The sequence below is a fragment of the Pan paniscus genome, chromosome 18 (assembly GCF_029289425.2).
Source record: "Pan paniscus chromosome 18, NHGRI_mPanPan1-v2.0_pri, whole genome shotgun sequence".
In the NCBI taxonomy this organism is placed as follows: domain Eukaryota; kingdom Metazoa; phylum Chordata; class Mammalia; order Primates; family Hominidae; genus Pan; species Pan paniscus.
Window position 1 is genome coordinate 5,069,254 of NC_073267.2, and position 27,658 is coordinate 5,096,911.

A 27,658-nucleotide genomic window follows, 5' to 3' on the forward strand; every position below is an offset into this window, starting at 1 on the left:
TTTATTGAGTTTGGGAGGTGCATTACATAAAACCTTGAACCACACGGTCACTGTCCCTGCGCTCGGAACTGCCTTTGCAAAAATTACAACAGAAAATTATGACAGTGAAAGAGAGCTGACCTAACCCACTCCATCTTGCTTCTAACCTCCAGGTTGTCCTTGTTCATTCCTAGGCATAGGCAGAACTAACTTTGGGAGCAACTTAGTTTATAGTTTAATATTGAAACAAAGATAGTTAACAGCCCTTTCCCAAAACAAACCCCCTTCTTGCCTGAGAACCAGGCTTCCTTTGTAAGACTAACACGTTAGCTACAAGATTAGGAATTACAGTTTAGGGCCCAGCTTAGTGGCTAACGCCTGTAATCCCAGCACTTTGGAAGGCTGACGCAGGTGGATCACTTGAGGTCAGGAGTTTGAGACCAGCCTGGCCAACATGGTGAAACCCTGTCTCTATTTAAAAATACAAAAATTAGCCGGGTATGGCACGCACCTGTAATCCCAACTACTAGGGAGGCTGAAGCCCAAGAATTGCTTGAACCCGGGAGATGGAGGTTGCAGTGAGCTGAGATTATGCCTCTGCACTCCAGCCTGAGCGAGAGACTGAGACTCCATCTCAAAAAAGAAAGAAAGAAAGAAAGAAATTACGGTTTAGGAGTCATGCACCCAGAGGCCACAAGATTCTAAACCTCCCCAGTTGATCCTAGGTATTCACTATTGTAAAACCTAAGATTGGTACTCTTAGGTGTTTTTCTGACCCTGCAGTCTGATGCACCAGCCAAGGCCACCTAGAGCCGTAATCTGACTCAACCAGTTCTTGCATCCTTCAACACCCTGTGATTTCATCTCCCACCCCACCAATCAGCACTCCCTACTCCTTGGCAGCTTATCTACCAAATTACCCTTTAAAAACTCTAGGCTCTGAATTTTCAAGGAGACTGATTTGAGTAATGAATCTTTGGTCTCCCATTCAGCCAGCTCTGTGTGGATTAAACTCTTTCTCTATTACAGTTCCCCTGTCTTGATACATTGGCTCTATCTGGGCAGCCAGGAAGAAGAACCCACTGGGTGGCTACTTGCTCAGGTACTTCCTTTGTTACAGACAGTATACAAGGAAACCACAAAATGCCCAGGACTGTGAAGGAGAGGAAGGGATGCCCTAACAGAGTTACGGGGTGGTGCCACTAGACAGGTTGGTTAGAAAAGGCCTCTCAGAGGAGGTGATGCTGAGGCAGGGGCATGAAATTGAAAAGACATTCTATTCTGGAAGGGCATTCCAGAGGGAGGGATTGCCTTGGGTGAGAGAGTCAGCAAGGTGAGGATGTCAGTGGGGCAGGCTGGATCCAAGTCATGTTGAGATTTGTAGGTCATTTTAAGAACTCTGGCCAGGCGTGGTGGCTCATGCCTGTAACCCCAGCACTTTGGGAGGCCGAGGCAGGCAGATCACTTGAGGTCAGGAGTTTGAGACCAGCCTGGCCAACACATTGAAACCCCGTCTCTACTAAAAATACAAAAATTAGCCCGGCATACACGCCTGTAATCCCAGCTATTCGGGAGGCTGAGGCAGGAGAATTGCTTGAACCTAGGAGGCAGAGGTTGCAGTGAGCCAAGATCACACCACTGCTCTCCAGCCTGGGAGACAGAGCAAAACTCTCTCAAAATAAAATAAAACTCTGGATTCTTCTTTCTTTGTTTTTTGAGATAGGATCTTGATCTGGCACCCAGGCTGGAGTACAGTGGCATGATCATAGCTCACTGTGACAACTCCTAGGCTCAAGCAGTCCTCCTGCCTCAGCCTCCCAAGTAGCTGGGACTACAGGCATAAGCCACCATACCTGTCTGGAGTTTGGATTTTTTTTTTTTTTTTTTAGATGGAGTCTCGCTCTGTCACCAGGCTGGAGTGCAGTGGCTCGATCTCGGCTCACTGCAACCTCCGTCTCCCAGGTTCAAGCAATTCTCCTGCCTCAGCCTCCTGAGGAGCTAGGACTATAGGTACCTGCTACCATGCCTGGCTAATTTTTGTATTTTTAGTAGAGACTGAGTTTCACTATGTTGGTCAGGCTGGTCTCGATCTCCTCACCTCGTGATCCGCCCGCCTCGGCCTCCCAAAGTGCTGGGATTACAGGCGTGAGCCACCGCGCCCGGCCTGGATTTTATTTCAAGTGGAATTTAAAGCCCTTGAAGAGTTTTAAGCAGTAGAGTTACAGTCAATCTTCATTATTTACGGATTTTGTGTTTGCAGATTTGCCTACTCACTAACATTTATTTCTAATCCCAAAATCAATACTTGTGGTGCTTTCTCATTCATTCATGGACATAACGATCCTGCACATTCTCCACTGAGGTCAAATAAGGCAACACTGGGCTGTCATGGTGGCACTCGCCTTCTATCCCAGCCACTCGGGAGGCTGAGGTGGGAGGATCCCTTCAGCCCAGCAGGTCGAGGCTGCTGTGAGCTGGGATTGTGCCACTGCACTCCAGCCTGGGCAACAGAGTGAGACCCTGTCTCTAAAAATAATAGGGCAGCGCTGCCTACAAGTCTCCTTTTTGGTCTATTTAGTGTCATCTTTTTCTCATTTTTACGCTTTTTATTGGTGATTCTGGTGTTTAAAATGGCCCTTAGTGTTGTGCAGAAGTGCTGTCTAGCATTCCTAAGTGCAAGAAGGTGGTGATTTGCCTTATAGAGAAAACAGCTGTGCTCAGTTAGCTTGGTGCAGGCAATTGAGTTCAATTGCACTGAATCAACAGTGTATATTAACTAAGTTGCCTTTAAACAGAAACACCCATAAACAAGGTTATTGATTGGTTGACAAAAATGTTGTGTCCACAGGCTCACAGGAACCTAGGTTGTTCCCCCAGAAGCAGTGGTTCAGTGTTTGCTTTATTTAGTGTTTGTGGCCACTTATATGATTCGATTGACATTTCACAGGATCATCTGACTACGGTGTGGAGAATGGTTTAGACCAAGAGAGGCAAATAGAAGGCTGGGCGACCAGCACATATGTAATCCAGAAATTTCCAGTCTGGTCCCTGTGGCTCACACCTGTAATACCAACATTTAGGGAGATTGAGTTCAAGAGTTTGAGACTAGCCTGAGCAACATAGTGAGTCTCCCATCTCTACAAAAAAAATTTATAAAATTAAAAAATTAGCCAGCTGTGGTGGCTCATGCCCATAGTCCCACCTACTCGGGAGGCTGAGGCAGGAGGATCACTTGAGCCCAGGAGTTTGAGACTGCATTGAGCAAGAATTGCGCCATTGCAGTCCAGCTTGAGCAACAGAGTTAGACTCAGTCTCTAAAAAAAAAAATAAATAAAAATTTGAAAATAAAAATTTCCCAGTAACGACATTAAAAGTATTAAAAGACACAGGTGAAATTAATTTTAATAATACATTTAACTCAATATATGCAAAATATTGTTTCAGTAATCAACATAAAAAATTATCAGCCAGGCGCAGTGGCTCATGCCTGTAATCCCAGCACTTTGGGAGGCCAAGGTGGGCAGATCACCTGAGGTCAGGAGTTCAAGACCAGCCTGGCCAATATAGTGAAACCCCGTCTCTACTAAAAATACAAAAAATTAGCTTGACATGGTGGCAGGCGCCTGTAATCCCAGCTACTCGGGAGGCTGAGACAGGAGAATAGCTTCAACTGGGAGGCGGAGGTTGCAGTGAGGCAAGATCACACCATTGCACTCCAGCCTGGGCGACAAGCAAAACTTTGTCTCAAAAAAAAAAATTATCAATGATATATTTTACTCTTTTTTCACACTGTTTTTGAAATGCAGTGTGTACTTTATATTTACAGGACATCTCAATTTGGAGCAGTCACATTTCAGGGGCTCAGTAGCCACATATGGCTTGTATTGGACAGCACAGATCTAGAATATTTATTCATTTACTCATTTGACCAAGCAAGGTCCTGTTCTAGGCCTGGAAATACACAAAATGGAATAAAGCCCAATCTCTGTCCTCAAAGCGCACACAGTCCAGCACGGGAGACTAATATAATAGCTTATGTTCAAGATGTCAAAACAGAGTGCTTTGAGAGTTCAGGAGAGGGAGTGCCCGAACAAGGAAGGCTTCAGAGAGGAGGACGTTTAAGTTGGGGCTTGAAGGATGTGTAGGATTCCCCAGGTGAAAGAAGTGGGGTAGGGTACTCCAAGTAGTTAGAGCTGCTAATGCAAAGTTGCAGAGAAATGAAACGCAGAGTGTGTGGGGAAATGCAAGCAGTTCTGTATGGTTGGGTGGTAGGATATGAAAGAGGAGGGCAGAGGGTGAGGAAAGATGAGGGCCTTATAGACCAATCTGTGGAATTTAGACTGTATCCTATTGGGTAGGTAGTGGGTGAGGTAATGTTGAGAATTTTGGGCTGAGTACTATGACTGGATTCTTGTTTTATTTTAATTAATTAATTTTTTTATATTAAAATAGAAACAGGGTCTCACTAGGTTGCCAGGCTGGTCTTGAACTCCTAGGCTCAAGTGATCCTCTCACCTTGGCCACCCAAAGTGCTGGGATTACAGGCATGAGTCACCATACCTAGCCATGATCCGTATTTTATTTATTTATCTTTGTTTTTATTTTTATTTAAATTTTATTTTATTTTGGGACAGAGATTGCAGTGGCGCGATCTTGGCTCCCTGCAGCCTCTGCCTCTTGGCAAGCGATTCTTCTGCCTCAGCCATCCAAGTAGCTGGAATTACAGGCACATACCATCACCACTGGCTAATTTTTGTATTTTTAGTAGAGACAGGGTTTCACCATGTTGGCCAGGCTGGTCTCAAACTCCTGATTTCAAGTGATCCTCCCACCTAGGCCTCCCAAAGTGCTGAGATTACAGGTGTGAGCCACCACACCCCGCCAGGATTCATGTTTTAGACAAATCATTCTGACAGTGTGGAGGGGGTGCAAATTTGAGGCAGGAGGACCCACTGGGAAGGGAGGGGGCTCTAGGATGGATCCAGAGGAAGGACCTGTGGAAACTAAGGAGAGGGTCATAGAGGGGGTAGGGCCTAGGGTAGGCAAAGGGTTGGTCCCAAGTGTCCCATGCAGTAAAAGTCAAGTAGAACAGTCAACGTGAACATTACCATGCTATGTACTGGGTGAAAACTTGCTGATCTCTGGAGCCCACTGAGTAGCGGAGGGTTTGAGAGCCAGTGAGAACCAGAAATGTGGTGAGCTGGAACTGGGTTCAAGTCTTAGGACACACCACTTCACGGCCCTCTCCAAAATATTTCATTTTTCTGGCTGGACGCAATGGCTCACTCATGTAATCCAAGAACTTTGGGAGGCCAAGGCAGGCAGATCACTTGAGCACAGGAATTTGAGACCAACCTGGGCAACATGGCAAAACCCCGTATCTACAAAAAATACAAAAATATTAGCTGGGTGTGGTGCACGTGCCTGTGGTCCCAGCTACTCCAGAGACTGAGGTGGGAAGATCGCTTAAGACCGGGAGGCTGGAGTTGCAGTGAGCCTGGTGATCACGCCGCTGCACTCCAGCCTGGGTGACAGAGCCTGACCCTGTCTGAAAAATAGGTATATTTAATTCTTCTAACTACCAAATGAGGGTAAACCTAATAGCAATTTCATGGGGCTGTTGCAAGGATGGGATGGCTTAATGCATTTAGGTCACTGCTCATAGTGCCTGGCACACAGCCAGCCCTCAGACCAATGGCAGCTGGTATTATTTGTTAGCCTCTGAGTGCTCTGGGCCTCAGCTCCCTCACCTCCAAAAATGAAATTGTCATCTCCCACTTGCTGTTGACGGGAACTGGGGACTAGATGAGACGATTGAAGTGTATATGCAAACGTAAAGGCGGTATTCCTCGAAAGATTGAAATAGAACCACTCTGTGACCCAGCAGTCCCACTCCTAGGATTGCACCCGAGATAAAACACACAGCCGCATAAAAACCTATAGTACACGAATATGCATAGCAGGTATTCATATCATAGCATGGATGTTTATATTCATAATAGCCAAAAAGTCAAAACAACTAACAGGTTCTCCATGACCAGACATTAGTTGGGTGCTCTTCTGAATCCTCTCCCCAGCCAGACCTCAATTTTTGGACTTCTGTATCTGTCTTTGCGTCACTCAGTTGTTTGTTTAGGGACAGGGTCTGTTCTGTCACCCAGGCTGGAGTGCAGTGGCGCGATGATAGCTCACTGCAGCCTCAAGCTCCTGAGCTCAAGTGATCCTCCTGTCTCAGCCTCCCAAGTAGCTGGGACTACAGGTGCATGCAACCACAACCAGCTATATATATTTTTTAATTTGCTTGTTGCCCAAGCTGGTGTCAACTTCCTGAGCTCAAGCGATCCTTGTGGCCTGGCCTCCCAAAGTGCTGGGATTTCAGGCGTGAGCCGCTGCACCTAGCCAAGCCGGGTTTCAGCAAGAATTCTGTTAAATTGATTTAGCCAGAATCGCCCCTGCATATCTGACCAAATTTCACAACCCCCATCATCCTCCAGGTGATATTTGATCACCCTGACCTGCCTTCAGCAAGGCTCTTGTTAGACTCAATTTAGCAAAGAATTACCCTCCTCTCCTAGTAACTTTCCATCCACCAACAGCACCCACCTCCCACTCCTTGGCTATCAATCTCTATTTTCCCTTGTTGTATTCGGAGTTGAGCCTATTTCTGTACTGAGGTCTCTTTTCCCCTATTGCAGTAGTCCTGAATAAAATCTGTTTTTACAGCTTTAATTACTGTCCAGCTCTGGTTTTCTTTTTCTCTTTTTCTTTCATTTTTTTGAGACAGAATCTCGCTCTGTTGCCCAGGCTGGAGTGCAATGGCGCGATCTCAGCTCACCACAACTTCCGCCTCCCAGGTTCAAGTGATTCTCCCGCCTCAGCCTCCCGAGTAGCTGGGACTACAGGTGCACACCACCATGCCCGGCTAATTTTTGTATTTTTAGTAGAGATGGGGTTTCATGATGTTGGCCAGGCTGATCTCGAACTCCTGACCTCATGATCCGCCCACCCTGGCCTCCCAAAGTGCTGGGATTACAGGAATGAGCCTCCATGCCTAGCCTCTTTCCTTCTTTCTTTTTTTTTTTTTTGAGACGGAGTCTGGCTCTGTCGCCCAGGCTGGAGTGCAGTGGCGTAATCTCGGCTCACTGCAAGCTCCACCTCCCAGGTTCACGCCATTCTCCTGCCTCAGCCTCCCGAGTAGCTGGGACTACAGGCGCCCGCTACCGCGCCCAGCTAATTTTTTGTGTTTTTAGTAGAGATGGGGTTTCACCGTGTTAGCCAGGATGGTCTTGATCTCCTGACCTCGTGATCTGCCTGCCTCGGCCTCCCAGAGTGCTGGGATTACAGGCGGGAGCCACTGCGCCCGGACTTTTTTTTTTTTTTTTTTTTTTTTTTTAAGACACGGGGTCTCACTGTGTTGCACAGGCTGGAGTGCAGTGGCGGCAATCATGGCTCACTGCAGCCTCGACCTTCCACGCTCAAGCGATCCTCCTGCCTCAGCCTCCTGAGGAGCTAGGACTACAGGCATGTGCCATTATGCCCAGCTATTTATTTGTTATTTTTGTAGAGACAGGGTCTCACCGCGTTGCCCAGGCTGGCCTCAAACTCCTGGGCTCAAGCAGTCCTCCCATCTTAGTTAGCCTCCTAAAGTGCTGAGATTACAGGCATAAGCCACCACACCCAACAGCTCTGGTTTTCTTTGACACAACCAAATGTTCATCAACTGATGAATGGATAAACAACGTGTGATCTCCATATAATGGAATATTATTCATTTCATAAAAAGGAATGAAGCACTGATCCATGCTACAACGTGGATGAACCTTGAGAACACTCTGAGTGAAAGAAGCCATCCATTTCTCTCTTTTTTTGTCTTTTTTCCTTTTTGTGGAGAATAGGGTCTCGATATATTGCCCTGGCAGGTCTGTAACTCCTGGGCTCAAGCTGTCCTCCTGCCGCTGCCTTCCTAAGAGCTGGGATTATAGGCATGAGCCACCGCCCCTGGTGAAAGAAGCCCTTCCTAAGTGAAAGAAGCCAGTCACAGAAGACCACTTATTGTTTTTCTCTTTTGAGACAGCGTCTCGCTCTGTCGCCCAGGCTGGAGTGCAGTGGTGTGATCTTGGCTCACTGGAACCTCGACATCCCAGGTTCAAGCGATTTTCCTGCCTTAGCTTCCCAAGTAGCTGGAATTACAGGTGTGCCCGCCACCACACCCAGCTAATTTTTGTATTTATGGTAGAGATGGGGTTTCACCTTGTTGGCTAGGCTGATCTCGAACTCCTGACCTCAAGTAATCCACCCACCTTGGCCTCCCAAAGTGCTGGGATTACAGATGTGAGCCACTGCGCACGGCCCACTTATTGTGTGATTCAGTTTACATTAAATGTCCAGAATAGGCAAACCCATAGAGACAGAAAGTCAGAAAATAGATTAGTGGTTACCTAGGGCGGGCGGAGTTCAGGCGAAATGGGAGGTGAGTGCTAATGGGCACAGGTTTTCTCCTCTCCTCTCCTCTTTCCTTCCTTTCTTTCTTTCTCTTTCTTTCTTTCTTTCTTTCTTTCTTTCTTTCTTTCTTTCCTTCCTTCCTTCCTTCCTTCCTTCCTTCCTTTCTTTCTTTCTTTCTTTCTTTCTTTCTTTCTTTCTTTCTTTCTTTCTTTCTCCTTCCTTGCTTCCTTCCTTCCTCCCTCCCTCTCTCTCTCTCTCACTCTCTCTTTCCCTCCCTCCCTCCCTTCCTTCCTTCCTTGAGATAGGGTCTCCCAGTATTGCCCAGGTTAGTCCAAACTCCTGAGCTCAAGCCGTCTTCAGTCCTCCTTCCTCAGCTTCCTGGGTAGCTGAGATTACAGGGGTGAGCCACTGCGCCCGGCTGAGTTTTCTTTTTAGGGTAATGAAATGTTCTAAAATTGATTGTCATGGTGTTTGCAACCATCTGCAAATATACTAAAAGCCATTGAATTATACATGGATGGATTGTATGTTAGATGAATTATATCTTAATAAAGCTGTTATCAGAAAAGGAGGGGCAGGGCTACACAAAAAGCAGCTCCGGGAGAATTCGGACATGTGATGAAATAACAAAGTAAACGCGGGCCCGGAGACAGGACGATGTTCCTCATGTTCCTGCCTCACTCGCTGTCAGATCAGGAGCCCACGGCTGTCCTGAATGGCATTATTTTCAGGCTTGCAGAGGAGCTGCTTGTGTCACCTTTTCCTGGGCAACGTTCACTTTCTGCAGAACGCAGCTCCTCCTCCCTGGCACCCGAGGCGCGCCTCTGAGACTCACATCGGTACTGCAAAGCCACCACCTCTTATTTTTAGTCCAGATTTCACCATAATTGGGGCAGCAGGAGTGCTGTAGGCCCGGGACATCTTCAGTGACAGGTGTCTTTCCACCTCGTGGCACCTGCTACCAGAAGACCATTCTCCCACCAGTGGGGGAACACCTGCTGACCTTCAGCAGAGCCAGCCCATGGGGCTCCCAAGAACTTCTGTGCCTAAAAGTATGAAAAGCAGGAGCTCAGCTGGGCGTGGTGGCTCATTCCTGTAATCCCAGCCCTCTGGGAGGCCGAGGCAGGCGGATCACCTGAGGTCAGGAGTTTGAGACCAGCCTGGCCAACATGGTGAAACCCCATCACTACTAAAGATACAAAAATTAGTCAGGCGTGGTGGTGCATGCCTATAATCCCAGCTACTCGGGAGGCTGAGGCAGGAGAATCGCTTGAACCCGGGAGGCGGAGGTTGCAGTGAGCCAAGGTTGCAATGTCACGCCATTGCACTCCAGCCTGGGTGACAAAGTGAGACTCTCAAAAAAAAAAAAAAGAAAAGCGGGAGCTCTTCCACTTTCTCTATAACCAGTGCCATCTGCTGGCAACACAGTGGCACTGGGGATGTGGTGGAGTCCCTTCCTTGCCTTTCCTTTCCTGTCTTGCATTTTGCATTACAGAGACCCAGGGGTAATGTTTATCTCTCTTAGTTTAGTTCTTTTAGGCCAGAGTTAAAATAAGACCCGAGTCTTATATGGAGACCCTATTTTAAAAAGTGCATATGAGTGTTAAGGTTGAAGAATTTTCACAAACCTCACTCACTATTGCAACCAGCACCACATCAAAACAGAACACCAGGCCGGGCGCAGTGGCTTATGCTTGTAATCCCAGCACTTTGGGAGGCCGAGGTGGGCGGATCACAAGGTCAGGAGATCAAGACCATCCAGGCTAACATGGTGAAACCCCGTCTCTACTAAAAATAGAAAAATTAGCCGGGCGTGGTGGCGGGCGCCTGTAGTCCCAGCTGCTCGGGAGGCTGAGGCAGGAGAATGGCGTGAACCTGGGAGTCGGAGCTCGCAGTGAGCCAAGATTGCGCCACTGCACTCCAGCCTGGGCGACAGAGCAAGACTCTGTCTAAAAAAAAAAAAAAAAACCAACCAGAATACCAGCTGGGCACAGTGGCTCACACCTGTAATCCTGTAATCTCAGCACGTTGGGAGGCCGAGGCAGGTGGATCATCTGAGGTTAGGAATTCAAAGCCAGCCTGGCCAACATAGGGAAACCCCATCTCTACTACAAATACAAAAATTAGCCGGGCAGGGTTGCGGGCGCCTGCAATCCCAACTACTTGGGAGGCTGAGGCAGGAGAATCGCTTGAATCTGGGAGGCAGAGGTTGCAGTGAGCCAAGGCCTGGGCAACACAGGGAGACCCTGTCTCAAAAAAATAAAACAAAATAAAATAAAAAGGAGCCTGGCATCTCCCCACTCTCTTGCTCTTCTCTCACCATGCAACATGCCGGCTCCCCTTCGCCTTCCACAATTTGAAGCTTCCTGAGGCGTCACCAGGAGCAGATGTTGGCGCTGTGCTTTGTGTACAGCCTGCAGAACCGTGAGCCAAAACCTCTTTTCTTTATCAATTACCCAGTCTCAGGTATTCTTTTATAGCAATGCAAATGAACTCATGTACTCACTTTGCCTGTTTCTGTATCTTCCGTTATTGAGCTGGTTAGAGCACACAGTGGGTAATTTTTTTTTTTTTTTTGAGACAGTTTCACTCTTGTTGCCCCCAGTGGAGTGCAATGGCATGATCTCAGCTCACTGCAACCTTCGCCTCTCGGGTTCAAGCGATTCTCCTGCCTCAGCCTCCCAAGTAGCTAGGATTACAGGCACCCGCCACCATGCCCAGCTAATTTTTATAATTTTAGTAGAGACAGGGTTTCATCATGTTGGACAGGTTGGTCTCTAAGTAGTGACCTCACGTGATCCGCCCATCTCAGCCTCCCACAGTGCTGAGATTACAGTAATTTTTGTAATACAAAACCCCAGAGCATTTTGAATGCAGTTCTGCACATCAGAGCAAAGACTGACTGGTCCGAGGAGGTACCTCTCTCCTCCCATGTTCTCTACTTCCTCCTCGGCCCCCTCTCCAGCATCAAGCTAATGCATTGTTGCCTTGAAAGCCTCAAACAAAATCATGTACTCATTTTGGGAGATGCAGCTAACGTCAGTGAGCACTTTGTGCTGGGTACCATGCCACTCTCCTTACCTCCCTTCATCTCAACAAGGAACCTGCAAATGTTTACCTCCAGCTCCTAAACCTACATGGAGGGTTTAAGGCACAGGCTCAGGGCCACACAACCCATGCCCAGCAGACCCCAGGTCTTGTGGTTCTAGCCTCATGGTGCTGCTCACTGCCCAAGCTGCTCTCCTGGCATGGGTGTGAGTCAGCACACACTGAGGTGAGAGAAGAAGCTGTTATATTCAGGCCAGATTTTTTTTGCAAAAATCTTTCTTTACACGCAGCAAGAACTGGGAAGGAGCCCACTGGAGCTGAGCCAGCAAAACCCAAATGGAATCCACGTTGTTGGCCTCTTAATTTGTTTGAATCGTTGCAGATTCCCAGAACTTTGATACAGAAAAGTGCTCAGGGTCCGGCGCGGTGGCTCACGCCTATAATCCCAGGACTTTGGGAGGCTGAGGCCAGAGGACCGCTTGAGGCCAGGAGTTTGAGGCCAGCCTGGCCAACATGGTGAGACCCATCTCCGCAATAATAAAAATAAAAATAATCAGCCAGGAGAGGTGATGCACACCTATAGTTTTAGCTACTCGGAGGGTGAGGCAGAAGGATTGCTGGAACCCAGGTGTTTGAGGCTGCGTGAGCTGCGATGGCACCACTGCACTCCAGCCTGGGTGACAGTGAGACCCTATCTCAAAAAAAAGAAGTGCCCATATTAGAAGCGAACGGCTTGATGAATTTTCCCAAACTGGCCACACCAGCGTGCCCACTCCCCTACAGCTCAGCTTCATGCTTCCTTCCAAGCATGAGGTCACCCAAGGGTAACCACTCGCCTCACCTCCAACACCTAAGATTTGTTTACTCCATTTCGGGACTTTTGTTTGTTTGTTTGTTTTTGAGACGGAGTCTTGCTCTGTCGCCCAGGCTGGAGTGCAGTGGCTTGATCTTGGCTCACTGCACGCTCCGCCTCCCAGGTTCACGCCATTCTCTTGCCTCAGCCTCCCCAGTAGCTGGGACTACAGGCACCCACCACCATACCTGGCTGATTTTTTGTATTTTTTTAGTAAAGATGGGGTTTCACCGTGTTAGCCAGGATGGTCTCCATCTCCTGACCTCGTGATCTGCCCACCTCGGCCTCCCAAAGTGCTCAGATTATAGGCTTGAGCCACCGCGCCTGGCCATTTGTTTCTTTTTAAATTCTGGGATACATGTGCTGAATGTGCAGGTTTGTTACGTAGGTGTACATGTGCCATGGTGGTTTGCTGCACCTATCAACCCATCATCTAGGTTTTAAGCCCTGCATGCATTTGGTATTTGTCCTGATGCTATCCCTCCCCTTGCTTCCCCGACCCCACGACAGGCCCCGGTGTGTGACATTCCCCTCCCTGTGTCCATGTGTTCTCATTGTTCACCTTCCACTTATGAGTGAGAATATGCGGTGTTTGGTTTTCTTTTCCTGTGTTAGTTTGCTGAGGATGATAGTTTCCAGCTTCATCCACGTCCTTGCAAAGGACATGAACTCATCCTTTTTTATGGCTGCAGTTTGGGGACTTTTTATAGCAATGGTTTCATACAGCATGAACCCTTTTATATATGTAATTCCGCTCAATTTTATATCAATGAAAGTTGGCCAGGTGCGGTGGCTCACGCCTGTAATCCCAGCACTTTGGGAGGCCAAGGCAGGCAGATGACCTGAGGTCAGGAGCTCGAGACCAGCCTGGGCAACGTGGTGAAACCCCATCTCTACTAAAAATACAAAAATTAGCCTGGCATGGTAGCATGTGCCTGTCATGCCAGCTACTTGGGAGGCTGAGGCAGGAGAATCGCTTGAACCCAGGAGGTGGAGGTTGCAGTGAGCCGAGATCGCGCCATTGCACTCCAGCCTGGGCGACAGTGTTAGACTCTGTCTCAAAAAAAAAAAAAAAAAGAAACGAAAAGAAAAGAAATTCATCCCACTATTACATGTAGTTGTCTTTGTTCATTCTCACTGCTGTGTTATAGTCTACTGTTTGAATATGCGATAGTTGGATGGGAATTTTTAGCTACTATGAGTAGTGCTGTCACAAACATCCTTGTGCATGGTGTATGTCAATTCCTGGTGGGTTCCGGTCGAGGGCTGGACTGGCTGGGTCATAGTGTGTGCAATTTTTCAGCATTGCAGACCCTGCCAAACAGTTTTCCAAAGTCTGCTAATTTCTGCTCCGTCAGAGCAGATGAGAGATCTGTTGTTCATATGCTTGCCAATGCTTGGTGTTGCCAGATCTTCACATTTAAATGCTAAATTATTCTAAAAGAAACATGAATGGTTACAGTGTTAACATTTATTTTATAATATTTCTATCATTAATATGGCCCCATGAGAGTTGACAGCCCCTTCGGAGCTATCATCCATTTAGCAAACACTTACTGAGCACCTACTGTGTGCAGGGATCTGTGTTCTGATACTAGAAAGACAGAGAAGAAAGAGAAGGTCTCTATTCTGAAAGAGCTTCAGGAATGCCCTCTCTTCAGGTCTCAGCTCAGATGTCACCTCCCCAGAGGAACCTCCTTGGGTTACCTTTGCCCAGCTGTTATCTCATTGCCTGCCTCCACGCCTGGCTGAAGAGCTAGGTTTTGTGGATGGACTGGTAATGACCTGTGCAGAAGCATCTGTTGTGAAGTAGGAACATGGGATTGATTCACAAGCAGCATCCCTGAAAATATCCCACTGTTCAATTCAGAAGGCGTTTTCCTGGACTCTTGCTCCCACAGTTCTAACCGTTGGCAAGAGTGGCTGCCAGATCAGTTCTGGTCAAGGAGCGATTTGTGTTTTGTTTTATTTGAGATGGGGTCTCACTCTGTTGCCCAGGCTGGAGTGCAGGGGTGTGATTCTGGCTCACTGCAGCCTCGAGTAGCTGAGATTACAGGCACACACCACCATGCCCAGCTAATTTTGGTATATTTTTTAGAGATGGGGTTTCACAGTGTTGTGCAGGCTGGTCTCACACTCTACTCCTGGGCTCAAGCAATCTGCCTGCCTCAGCCTCTTGAGTAGCTGGGATTACAGGTGTGAGCCACTACGCCCAGCTAATTTTTTATTTTGTAGAGATGGTGTCTTGCTATGTTGCTCAGGCTGCTCTCCAACTCCTGGATTCAAGCAACCCGCCCACCTTGGCCTCCCAAAGTGCTGGGATTACAGGCATGAGCCACGGCGCCTGACTGCAAGAAACGTTTCCCATCAGCACTGGCCTGGCATGTTACATATGTTATTTCTAGCCGCCATGTTTTATTTCCCCATTTAGCAGAGAGGGAAGCTGAGGCTCAGAGAGGTTAAGTCACTTGCTCAAGATTCCACAGCTGGTGCAAGGATTTGCCTCCCCACCTGCATGAACTCAATGTGGAATCCCTCAGCAGGGCTCCTGCTGTGTGGTGCGGGACCAGGAATGTGGGATCACAGTGCTGGCTGGGCTGGGAGTCAGGGCTCCTGGTGTTAAGCCGAGAGTGTCCCTGCAGACTTTCCCAGGAGACAAGCAGGCTGGGATTCTCTTGTCCCAGAACTGACCAAGCAGAGCCTGACCATACCTCATATCTCCACGCAGCCTCCTGGTCCTGTGGCAGCTGGCTCTTGGCCATGTCCTTATGATGTCAGAGCAGGGCTGAGACCCTGTTTGAGAGCACAGGGGTTGTGAAGAGCCCAGCTCAAGCGGGGAGCAGAGCAGGGTCTGGTGAGGGCACCGTCACTTGGGTGGGCAGGGACATGCAGGGCCTAGAAAGGACAACGCCCTTTTTTTCTTTTTCTTTTTTTTTTTGAGACAGAGTCTTGCTCTGTCGCCCAGGCTGGAGTGCAGTGGTGCGGTCTCGGTTAAGTGCAAGCTCCGCCTCCCAGATTCAAACGATTCTCCTGCCTCAGCCTCCCGAGTAGTTGGGACTACAGGCACCTGCCACCACGCCTGGCTAATTTTTTGTATATTTTTTGAAGTAGAGACGGGGTTTCACAGTGTTAGTCAAGATGGTCTCGATCTTCTGACTCGTGATCTGCCCGCCTTGGCCTCCCAAAGTGCTGGAATTACAGGCGTGAGCCACCGCACCCAGCCAAACGCCCTTCTTTGTTTGAGACGGAGTCTTGCTCTGTCACCAGGCTGGAGTGCAATGGCACAATCTTGGCTCACTGCAACCTCTGCCTCCCGGGTTCAAGTGATTCTCCTGCCTCAGCCTCCCGAGTAGCTGACTACAGGCACGCACCACCATGCCCAGCTAATTTTTGTTTCATCATGTTGGCCAGGATGGTCTCCATCTCTTGACCTCATGATCTGCCCACCTCAGCCTCCCAAAGTGCTGGGATTACAGGCGTGAGCCACCACGCCCAGCCGACAATGCCCTTCTTACCACCTGGGCTCTCCTTCCCAGAAAATGGAACACTTGGCCAGGTGTGGTGGCTCACCCCTGTAATCCCAGCGCTTTGGGAGGCTGAGGCAAGCAGATCACCTGAGGTCAGGAGTTTGAGACCAGCCTGGCCAACATGGTGAAACCCCATCTCTATTAAAAATATAAAAATTAGCTGGGCGTGGTGGCAGGCGCCTGTAATCCTAGCTACTCAGGAGGCTGAGGCAGGAGAATCGCTTGAACCCAGGAGGCGGAGGTTGCAGTGAGCGGAGATCGCACCACTGCACTCCTGCCTGGGTAACAGAGAAAGACTTTGTCACACACACTACACACACACACACACACACACACACACACACACACACACGAGAAAATGGAACACTGAGGGGGGCCTTTGGATGCGTCCAGAAATGAATGTAGTTCTTCAGATTCTTTTTTTTTTTTTGAGACGGAGTCTCGCTCTGTCGCCCAGGCTGGAGTGCAGTGGCACGATCTTGGCTCACTGAAACCTCCACCTCCCGGATTTAAGCAATTCTCTGCCTCAGCCTCCAGAGTAGCTGGGATTACAGGCACGTGCCACCACGCCTGGCTGATTTTTGTATTTTTAGTAGAGGCGGGGTTTCACCGTCTTGGCCAGGCCGGTCTTGAATTCCTGACCCCGTGGTCCACCCGCCTTCGCCTCCCAAAGTGCTGGGATTACATATGTCAGCCACTGTGCCCGGCCTTTTCTCTTTTCTTTTTCTTTCTTTTTTTTTTCTTTTTTTTTTGAGGCAAGGTCTCACTCTGTTGCCCAGGCTAAGTGCAGTGGCACAATCATAGCTCACTGCAGCCTCAAACTCCTGGCTTCAAGCAATCCTCCCACCCCATCCTCCTGAGTAGCTGGGACTACAGATGTGCGCCAGCACATCCAGCTAATTACAAATTTTTTTTGTAGAAACAGGGTCTCACTATGTTGCCCAGGCTGCTCTCGAACTCCTGGCTTCAAGCAGTCCTCCCGCCTTTGCCTCCCCAAAGTGCTGGGATTACAGGCCTGAACCCCCACACCCACCCAGCCAGTACTTCAGATTCTTATCTCTTTGTAAAACCTGGGTCTTCCTAACTCCAAGAAACCTGTCTTCTGCCCGGATTCGAGAAAATTCCAAGGAGGGAGCTGCCTCTCCATCCCTTCCATATGTGCTTCTAGGAAAAAGTTACCAGTCTCACATCACCAGAGGGCTTGAATGAAGAGGCTGCCATCAGCTATTCAAACATTCATCCAATATTAACTGAGCACCTACTCTGGGTGAGGCTTACCAGGGAGCACCTGCCCCACTCCAGACTTTGAATTGCGCCCGTTTCATCACATTCTTTGGTGTCCTGGCAACCAGAGACTCTGATCTGAGCTCCAGCCAGAACAGAGGCCATTCCTCCCTGACTGCTGTGACTCACCACCACCCCAGGCCTCTGAGGACCAGTCCGTGTAGCTCTCGGAACCACTGAAAGCTACCCCTTGTCCTTGAGGACGCCTGGAACCCCAGCCCCACTGACCCACACTGGCAGGATGAGCTTCTCACTCACGTTCACCGAGCTGGCCGACATCGCCATCCCACAGTGCGGGGTGCTGAACTTCAAGGCCCTGCACCTCCTGCTGCACGGCATCTTGGAGCACATCCACATGGCCGAGCTCAAGAAAGTCCTCTCAGGCGATGAGGACTTCCTGCAGACCTCGCAGGTGGTCATGATGCCCAGGGAAGGAGAAGCCCAGCCCATCCTCAACCCCATGAAGAGGCTCAGCAATGTCTTCGACCACGTGGTGAGCCGCCTCGACAAGTTGGAGAACCAGCTGGCCCTGCTGCAGGACCTGCCCTCCACCGCCCAGCTGCTGGAAGCCAGCCAGGGCACTGCCCGGCCCGTCCAGGACCTGTGGCATCTGATCAAGCTCCGGAAGATGGTGGAGGGTCATGATGAAGTCATGGCCAAGGTACGCCCCCAGCCTCCAGACACTTCTTTTCCTCCCTTCACCACTGGCTCTCTCCTGGGACATCTTTTGTTTGTTTTTGAGAGTCCGTCTCACTCTGTCACCCAGGCTGGAGTGCAGTGGCATGATCTCGGCTCACTGCAACCTCCGCCTCCCGGGTTCAAGTGATTCTCCTGCCTCAGCCTCCCTAGTAGCTAGGATTTCAGGCACATGTCACCATACCCGGCTAATTTTTGTATTTTTAGTAGAGATGGGGTTTCACTATGTTGGCCAGGCTGGTCTCAAACCCCTGATCTCAACTGATCCACCTGCCTCGGCTTCCCAAAGTGCTGGGATGACAAACGTGAGCCACCGCGCCCAGCCCTCTCCTGGGACATCTTGTTGCTTACTCACCTACGATGGGCCATCTCCTTATGCAGTGTGGGAAGAAGGGGGCTTTAGAGTCAGGCACAACCAAAACGCCAAGCTTGCAGCCTCCATCAAGTATTGCAAAGAAGCCAGACACAAAAGGCTACCCAGTGTATGATTCCATTTATACGAAATGTCCAGAATAGGTAAATCCATGGACACAGAAAGCAGTGGTTGCCAGGGGCTTGGAGGAGGAGAGAATGGGGAGTAATTGCTTTGTGGATATAGGGTTTCCTTTTGGGGTGATGAAAATGTTTTGGAACTAGATGGAGGTGATAGTTATACAACCTCACTGATGTACTAAATGACACTGAATTGTTCACTTAAAAATGGCTAATTGTACATTATGTGAATTTCACCCCAATTTTTTTTTTTGAGACAGGGTGTCACTCTGTCACCCAGGCTGGAGTGCAGTGACTCAGTCATGGCTCACTGTAGCCTCGACCTCCCAGACTCAAGCAATCCTCCCACCTCAACCTCCCGAGTAACTGGGACCACAGGTGTGCACCACTGCACCTGGCTAATTTTTGTATTGTTTGTAGAGATAGGGTCTCCTTATGTTGCCCAGGCTGGACTCAAACTCCTAGGCTCAAGTGATCCTCCTGCTTTGGCCTCCCAAAGTGCTGGGATTACAAGCGTGAGCTACTGTGCTCAGCCTTACCCCAATTTCTAAAAAATGCCTGGAGGAGCTACCATGGGAGAAGTACCGGAGTAGTCACGGTGAACAGGCACGCCCGGCCTAGCAGGGGAGATAGACACAAGTGAGTGAGAATCTCCAAGAACCAGCCCTGTGAGGAGCAGCAAAGAGGCATTCCTTCTGCCTTACAGATGAGGAAACTGATGCTCAGAGGAGCTCAGTGATTGGCTGAAGGCCCAGCAGCTGGTGGGCAAGGGAGCTGCGCGCTGAGGCATGGCCTCTGACCCTGGCTCACCTTTGACTGCTGACCCCTGCTAACCCCGACCAGCACGTGGACAGTGTTCAATTACTGGCAGCCCAAGAAGAAATAAGAAAGGGAAAATAAGCCGAGCACAGTGGCTCACACCTATAATCCCAACACTGGGAGGCCAAGGCGGGATGATCACTTGAGCCCAGGAGTTCAAGACCAGCCTTGGCAGCGTAGTGAGACCTCATCTCTACAAAAAAATGAATAAATAAGCCGGGTGTGGTGGCGTCCACCTGTAGTCTTACCTCAGGAGGCTGAGGTGGGAGAATCACTTAACCCCAGGAGTTGGAAGCTGCAGTGAGTTGTAGTCACTCTCCTGAACTCCAGCCTGGGGGACAGAGCAAGCCCCTATGTCTAAAAATAGTAATAATAATTTGGCCAGGCACAGTGGCGCACACCTGTAATCCCAGCATTTCGGGAGGCCAAGGTGGCTGGATCACCTGAGGTGAGGAGTTCGAGACAATCCTGGCCAACATGGTGAAACCCTGTCTCTACTAAAAATACAAAAATTAGCTGGGCATGCTTGCGTGCGCCTGTAGTCCCAGCTACTCGGGAGGCTGAGGCAGGAGAATCACTTGAGCCTGGAAGGCAGGTGTTGCAGTGAGTTGAGATCGCACCACTGCCCTTCAGCCTGGGTGACGGAGAAAGTCTTGTCTCCAAAAAGGAGACCATCTAGCGATGACTGCCTTCCTATCCCTGGAGGCAGCATGTCCTAGTCCTCTCTGAGCCAGAACTGTGCCCATTGGTGTGTCCAGCTGGATCTCCCTGGGAGTCAGGGCCATTTTCAGAGTGTTCCCAAGTTACCACTCTTCTCTTTCAAATTGAGGGGAAACTGGCTGGATGTGGTGGCTCACACCTGTAATCCCAGCACTTTGGGAGGCCGAGGCAGGTGGGTCACTTGAGGTCAGGAGTTCGTGACCAGCCTGGCCAACATCATGAAAACCCGTCTCTACTAAAAATAAAAATAAAAAAAATTAGCCAGGCATGGTGGCGCATGCCTGGAATCCCAGCTACTCAGGAGGCTGAGGCATGAGAATCACTTGAACCCTGGAGGTGGAGGTTCTAGTGAGCGGAGATTGCGCCACTGCACTCCAGCCTGGGCAACAGAGCAAGACTCCATCTCAAAAAAAAAAATTAAAAATAAATAAATAAATAAATTGAGGGGAAATTGACCTAACATAAAATCAACCATTTAAAAGTTGACATTAAACACTGAATTAATGAAAATTCGGTGGCACATGATATATTGACATTGTTGTGCAGCCAGCCACCTCTATCTAGTTCTAAGCCATTTCCATCACCCTGAAAGGAAAAAACCCTATTTCCCCGTTACTTCTCCTCCCTGCAACCCCTGGCAACCACTAATCTGCTTTCTGTCTTACGGATTTGCCTATTCTGGACATTTCATCTAAAGGCATAATCTGTGTATTTCATAGAGACAGAAAGTAGATTAGTGGTTTCCAGAGGCTCAGGAAGGGGGGAACAGAGAGAGACTGTAACAGGGACGGGATTTCCTTTTAGGAGAATGAAGTGTCTTGGAAGTAGATAGTGGTGTACATACCAAATGCCCTCAGATTGCACACTTCATTTTTATTTTATTTTTATTTTTTTGAGACAGAGTCTCACTCTGTCATCCAGGCTGGAGTGGAGTGGTGCAATCTCTGCTCACTGCAAACTCTGCCTCCAAGGTTCAAGTGACTCTCGTGCTTCAGCCTCCTGAGTAGCTGGAAATACAGGTGCGCGCCACCATGCCTGGCTAATTTTTCTTTGCATTTTTATATATATGTTTGTTTTTGAGACGGAGTCTCACTCTGTTGCCCAGGCTGGAGTGCAGTGGTGTGGTCTCAGCTCACTGCAACCTCTGCCTCCCAGGTTCAAGCAGTTCTTCTGCCTCAGCCTCCCAAGTAGCTGGGACTGTAGCTGCCCGCCACCACACCCAGCTAGTTTTTGTATTTTTAGTAGAGACACGGTTTCACCATGTTGGTCAGGATGATCTTGATCTCCTGACCTCGTGATCCACCCGCCTTGGCCTCCCAAAGTGCTGAGATTACAGGCATGAGCCACTAAGCCCGGCCAATACTAAAATATTTTTATACTTTAATATTATGGGTACTTTACCACAAAAAAAAGCAGAGATTGGCAGAATAGATAAAAAACAAACAAACAAACAAAAAACACGACCTAACTACTATATGCTGTTTGCAAGAGACACATTTAAGATTCAAAGACACAAATAGGGCCAGGCACGGTGGCATGCACCTGTAATCTCAGCTCTTTGGGAGGCTGAGGCAAGAGGATCACTTGAGCCCAGGAGTTGGTGATTGCAGTGAGCTCTGATCGCCCCACTGCACTCCAGCCTGGGTGACAGAGTGAGATCCTGTCTCTACGAAAAAAAGACAAGACACAAATACGTTAAAAGTAAAATGATATAAAAAGATATTCCAGCGGGGCACAGTGGCTCACCCCTATAATCCCAACACTTTGGGAGGCTGAGGTGGGTGGATCACCTGAGGTCAGGAATTCAAGACCAGCCTGACCAACATGGAGAAACCCATCTCTACTAAAAATACAAAATTAGTCGGATGTGGTGGCACATGCCTGTAATCCCAGCTACTTGGGAGGCTGAGAACGGCTTGAACCTGGGAGGTGGAGGTTGTGGTGAGCCGAGATTGCGCCATTGCACTCCAGCCTGGGCAACAAAAGCTGAAACTCCGTCAAAAAAAAAAAAATTAGCCTGGCGTGGTGGCGGGAGCCTGTAATCCCAGCTACTGGGGAGGCTGAGGCAGGAGAGTCACTTGAACCCGGGAGGCAGAATTTGCAGTGAGCCGAGATCGCGCCACCACACTCCAGCCTGGGTGACAAAAGCGAAACTCCATCTCAAAAAAATTAAAAAATAACAAAAGATATTCCTTGCAAGCAATGACCAGAGGAGAGTGGGATCTTCTCAGACAAGATAGACTTCAAGACAAAAATTGTTACTAGAGACAGGGCTGCCTGGGGTGGCCGAGGGCAAGTTATGAGGGCCTTGCAGGCAGGATGGGCGGATACCAGGATCCAAGGTGCCGGCACTCCAGAGGCAGCTTGCCCCCTGGCCTGCCTTGATGGATGAAGGCTTCTAAAAAGCAGCTCAACAGGGCAACCCACCCAGCTCACAAAAGGGGCTCATGGACAGGTTCAGACCTAGCTGTACAGCCTTCAGGACTGTTTGTGCAGCTAAGGAATGTCCCCATCATTAGACAATCTTGCCTTGTCCCAGCCTGATTGAAGTTGCCCGAGGTTCCCACAATCACCCATTGAAGGGGGTTGCCATGGCAGCTGGTTCTAGAATGGTGCAAACTGCACAGCTAACTGTCTGCACCCACCAACTAGTGAGGCTGCCGGGGGGTCGCCTGGCAAACAAACGTGTTTTACAACGTTCCTTTCGCGAGCCCCAGTCTGCCTCCTTCAGGCCTCGGTTTTTCTCCCCGTAACGATAACCTCTTGCAGCTGGCCTCACAGGCGAAAACGAGGGGTGATGTCAGCTGTTTGTTGTTGAAACTGTTTCGTCTAACCCTGTTTCCGTAACATTGTGGGTCCGAGGCTTAGGGTATTTTTTTAAATTGTAGAAAACCTTTAACTTATTGGTCTTTTTGAGGGAATGAGATGCATCGCCACTGCATTACAACTAAGCCATTAATCCTGTAGCTTCGTCAACATTAACTGGTTCACTTTCATGATGCCAGTGGGGAATCAGTTCTTTCTACAGATGTTCAAGAGAAAAGATTGCCAGGTGTGGTGGCTCATGCCTGTAATCCCAGCACTTTGAGAGGCTGAGGTGGGAGGATCGCTTGAGCCCAGGAGTTCAAGACCAGCCTGAGCAACATGGCGAGACTCCCTTTCTACCAAAAAATTTTGAAATTGGCTGGGCATGGTGGTGCACCTGTAGTCCCAGGTACTCAGGAGGCTGAGGCAGGATTGCTTGAGCCTGGGAGGTCGAGGCTGCAGTGAGCTATTATTAATATTACAGCCTGGACAATGGAGCAAGACTGTGTCAAAAAAAAAAAAAAGAGAAAAGCCTTTTGAGAAGAGTGCAAGTTCTTTTATATATTTACAAAACCTTTATTCACTCTTAATTTTTTTGTCTTTATTTTTTAAGATTGTATTACTTGATTTTATTTTACACTAGGTGGTGGGCACACAAAGCAATCCTTAATAAAGTTGACAATTAGCTTCACTCAACATTTTTAATAATGCACATATAAAAAAAGTATTCATCTTACAAATTCTTCTGCAATCCAAACATATAATAGCTTGGAGAACATTTAGAAAACAAAAGCCAATGTAAAAAGACAGATTAAAACAACTAGAACAGTACAGGTTTTATTTATATGGCTCGAATTTTACAGGTTTCTTACTGTATCATCAATGTCAGAAATCTGTTCTGTCAGCTGGCTCCATTGTTCTGGATTTAGAGAAATACCTTTTCTTCCTGGTTTCATTTCACCTTCAGGATCCATCCAATATTCTCCAATATCAATTAGCACTTTGCCTTTAAAATCTTGAACGCCAACGTACCTCATTTTCCCAATCTGAAACATGTTACCATCTCTGCTGCTGCTCCTCTGTCAGAAGATGACAGAGCTCTCCAAGTTTCACCTGTCTTTTGCTTCTTTACAGGTTTTTCTGGAGCAACTTGCTTTTTCCTCTTTAAGTTTTTGTCAACCTCACTGTCAGAATCACTGCCAGAAGAGTTTGAAGAAACAAGTTCCTTTGCTTTAGGCATCACTTCGCTCGGCTCTAGCAGTGGAACACTCTCTTGCTCTTTCGCTCACGACTGACTCGTTTGTTTTTATTTTTAAGGCAGGGTCTCACTCTGTCGCCCAGGCTGGGGTGCAGTGGCTCGATCTCAGCTCACTGCAGCCTCAACCTCCCGGGCTCAACCCTGGAGGCAATCCTCCCACCTCAACCTCCTGAGTAGGTAGGACTACAGGCCTGTGCCACCACACTGGCTAATTTGTATTTTTTGTAGAGACAGGGTGTTGCCATGTTCCCCAGGCTGGTCTCGAACTCTTGAGCTCAAGTAATCCTCCCACTTCAGCCCAAAGTGCTGGGATTACAGGCTTGAGCCACTGCGCCCACCCTCTGTTAACCTTTTTTTGTTTGTTTGTTTGTTTTGAGACGGAGTCTCGCTCTGTTGCCCAGGCTGGAGGGCAGCAGCATGATCTTGGCTTACTGCAGCCTCTGCCTCCTGGGTTCAAGCGATTCTCCTGCTTCAGCTTCCTGAGTAACTGGGATTACAAGCGTGCACCACCATGCCCAGCTAATTTTCGTATTTTTAGTAGAGACGGGGTTTTACCATGTTGGCCAGGCTGGTCTTGAACTCCCGAGCTCAGGTGATCCACCCGCCTGGGCTTCCCAATGTGCTGGGATTACAGGCATGAGCCACTGTGCCCGGCCTCTGTTGACTTTTAAATCATAACATTTGTCTTAAGACTAGTGGTAACTGCCAGGTGTGGTGGCTCCCACCTGTAATCCCAGCACTTTCAGAGGCCGAAGTGGGCGGATCACCTGAGCTCAGGAGTTCAAGACCAGCCTGGCCAACATGGTGAAATCCCGTCTCTACTAAAAATACAAAAATTAGCCGCTAGTCGGGAGGCTGAGACAAGAGAATTGCTTGAACCTGGGAGGCAGAGGTTGCAGTGAGCCGAGATTGCGCCACTGCACTCCAGCCTGGGAGACAAAATGAAACTCCATCTTAAAAAAAAGAAGAAGAAAAGATCAGTGGTAACTGGTTTTGCTTTGTTTTTAGCCTTAAAGTGTTTTTGGCTGGCTTTGTGAAGTCCATTCCTGGACTTCTGCCCTCCTAATTTGTTCTTGGCCATTGTCAGACTTGGCTGGATACGTGCACGCAGCTTCTGCAGCTCAGGTGATGCCATCTGCATGCACTGGGTCCAGGAAGTCCTCGGGAGAGGGATCCAGTCTAAGGGGATGCTAACAACCTACTGTTGCTTTCTTTATTTCTAAACACCCTCCCCATTTTACTCCCTCAGAAACTACAAAGCACCTGCTGTATATTGTACAGGTTAAAATGATGTCACATTTAAATTGGGTTTTTAAGGCTGGGCGTGGTGGTTTACGCCTATGATCCCAGCACTTTGGGAGGCTGAGGCAGAAGGATCACCTGAGCTCAGGAGTTCCAGGCCAGCCTGGCCGATGTGGCAAAACCTTGTCTTTACTAAAAATACAAAAATTAGCTGGGCATGGTGGTGCGTGCCTGTAGTCCCAGCCACTCGAGAGGCTGAGGCACGAGAATCGCTTGAACCCGAGAGGTGGAGATTTCAGTGAACCGAGATCGCGCCGCTGCACTCCAGCCTGAGCGACAGAGCAAAACTCCATCTCAAAAACAATAAATAAAATACAAATAAAAATTGGGTTTTTAACTATTTTGTAACATTGCTTAAAGGTGTGGAAGACACTTTGGGGTGTTAGAGGACCAAGGTTGCCATGATTGCAGTAATGGTAACGAACACTCAGATGTCGTTGGTGTCACCTTCACAGTGTCGTGAAGTGCTCTTACATTCCTCGTTTCCGTGGAGGGAAATGTTAGCATTCCTGTTTTCCAAAGTCCCACATGTGACCGTGTGGACAAGTCTAACTGCTTGTCTGAGGGGGTGTTTGCCTTAGCCCCTTTTTCAGGCCTCTTAAGGCCTTTGTAAGTACTGGGCCCTAGCTGAACCCCAGCATCCTTAAAGCCCTCTTGAGAGAGAGAGAGAGCAGGTTTGGACAAGCCCTGCCTCGAGGACTATGGCATGGGTCAGCTTCTGGAAGGGCAACTGTCGGGGACGCACTTTCCCTTGAACTCAGCACCATCCAAGCCCTGAATGTGGCCCAGTCACCCTGGGCAGAAAAAAGACCTCAGCCACTTTCCCCACAGCTCTCTCTCCTGCCCCTTCTTCCCCAGGACAGGAGTCCAGAGCATGTCCCCTACATGTGAGACAGCAGGTGGGTCTTGGGTGAGAAACCTCTCACTGCATATCACACAGAGGAGGAGGTGGTAGTAAGCTGAGATGGCGCCACTGCGATCTCCACACAAGATGCAAGGAGTCTGGCTCTGGCGCCCAGGCTGGAGTGCAGTGGCACAGTCTCAGCTCACTGCAACCTCCACCTCCTGGGTTCAAGTGATTCTTGTGCCTCAGCCTCCCGAGTAGCTGGGATTACAGGTGCCCACCACCACACCCGGCTAATTTTTGTATTTTTCGTAGAGACGGGGTTTTACCATGTTGGCCAGGCTGATCTCGAACTCCTGACCTCAGGTGATCTGCCCACTTTGTCCTCCCGAGGTGCTGGGATTACAGGCGTCAGCCACCACACCCAGCCTCGTTTCTACCTTTTGACTGCTATGAATATGCTGCTATAAGCATTCATGTACAAACTTCTGTTTTGTTTTTAGGGACAAGGTCTTGCTCTGTTGCCCTGGCTGGATGGAGTTCAGTGGTGCCACCATAGCTCACTGCAGCCTCAAACTCCTGGTCTCAAGCGATCCTCCCATCTCTGCCTCCCAAGTTTCTGGGACTACAGGCGCTTGCCACCATGCCTGGCTAATTTTTAAGTTTTATGTAGAGATGTAGTCTTGCTGTGTTAACAGCCCACGCTGGTCTTGAACTCCTGGCCTCAAGCACTCTTCCACCTTGGCCTCCGAAAGCAGTCGGATTACAGACGTGAGCTACCATGCCTGGCCCATGTGTGCAAGTTTTTATATGGACCTATGTTTTCATTTCTTTTGGGAATATACCTAGGATTAGAATCAGAGATCATCTGGTATCTCTATAATCTTGTGAGGAACTGCCACACTGACTTCTAAAATGGCTGCACAATTTACATTCCCAGCAGCGGTGTATGAGAATTACGATTTCTCCTTATGGTTAACAGCACTTAGTATCTGACTTTCGATTCTGACCATCCTACAGAGTTTGAAGTGGTATCTCATTGTAGTTTTGATTTTCATTTCCCTGATGACAAATGATGTTGAGCATCTTTTCTTTTTATGTGCTTATTGGCCATTTACACATCATCTTTGGAGAAATGTCTATTCAGATCTTTGCCCGTTTTTAATTGGGTTATTTGTATCATTGAGTTGTAAGAGTTCTGTATATATTCTGCATATACTGGGTCAGATATATGATTTGCAAAATGAGGTTTTCTCCCATTTTGTGGGTTGTATTTTCATTTTCTTGCTGGTGTCTTTTGAAGCACAAAAGGTACTTTTTATTAGGACTTTAATCTCTTCACTTGTTTTAGGTTTATTCGGATTGTCTATTTCTGCTTGAGTCAGTTTTAATGACTTTCTAGGAATTTGTCCATTTCACCTAAATTATATAATTTGTCCACAGGCAATTATTCATAGTATTTCTTTATAATCCTTTTTATTTCTGTAGAGTTGATAGAATGCCCTCTCTTTCATTTCTGATTCTAATAATTTGAGTCTGATTCTTGGCCAATCTAGCTAAAAGTTTGTCAATTTTGTTGACCTTTTCAA

General features: G+C 48.4%; 1 protein-coding gene and 1 pseudogene across 1 annotated transcript in view; one reads left to right on the forward strand and one right to left on the reverse strand.

Moving 5' to 3' along the window:
* Window positions 1-11,883: 11,883 nt before the first annotated feature.
* Window positions 11,884-27,658, forward strand: part of C18H16orf96 (chromosome 18 C16orf96 homolog) — a 50,478-nt gene continuing 34,703 nt past the window's right edge. Inside the window, 1 exon segment of the mRNA XM_003815115.7 lies at window positions 11,884-17,794. Within this exon segment, the coding sequence (XP_003815163.4) occupies window positions 17,375-17,794 (420 nt within the window). The 5' untranslated portion in view covers window positions 11,884-17,374.
* LOC106633886 (activated RNA polymerase II transcriptional coactivator p15-like) lies at window positions 23,487-23,958 on the reverse strand (annotated as a pseudogene).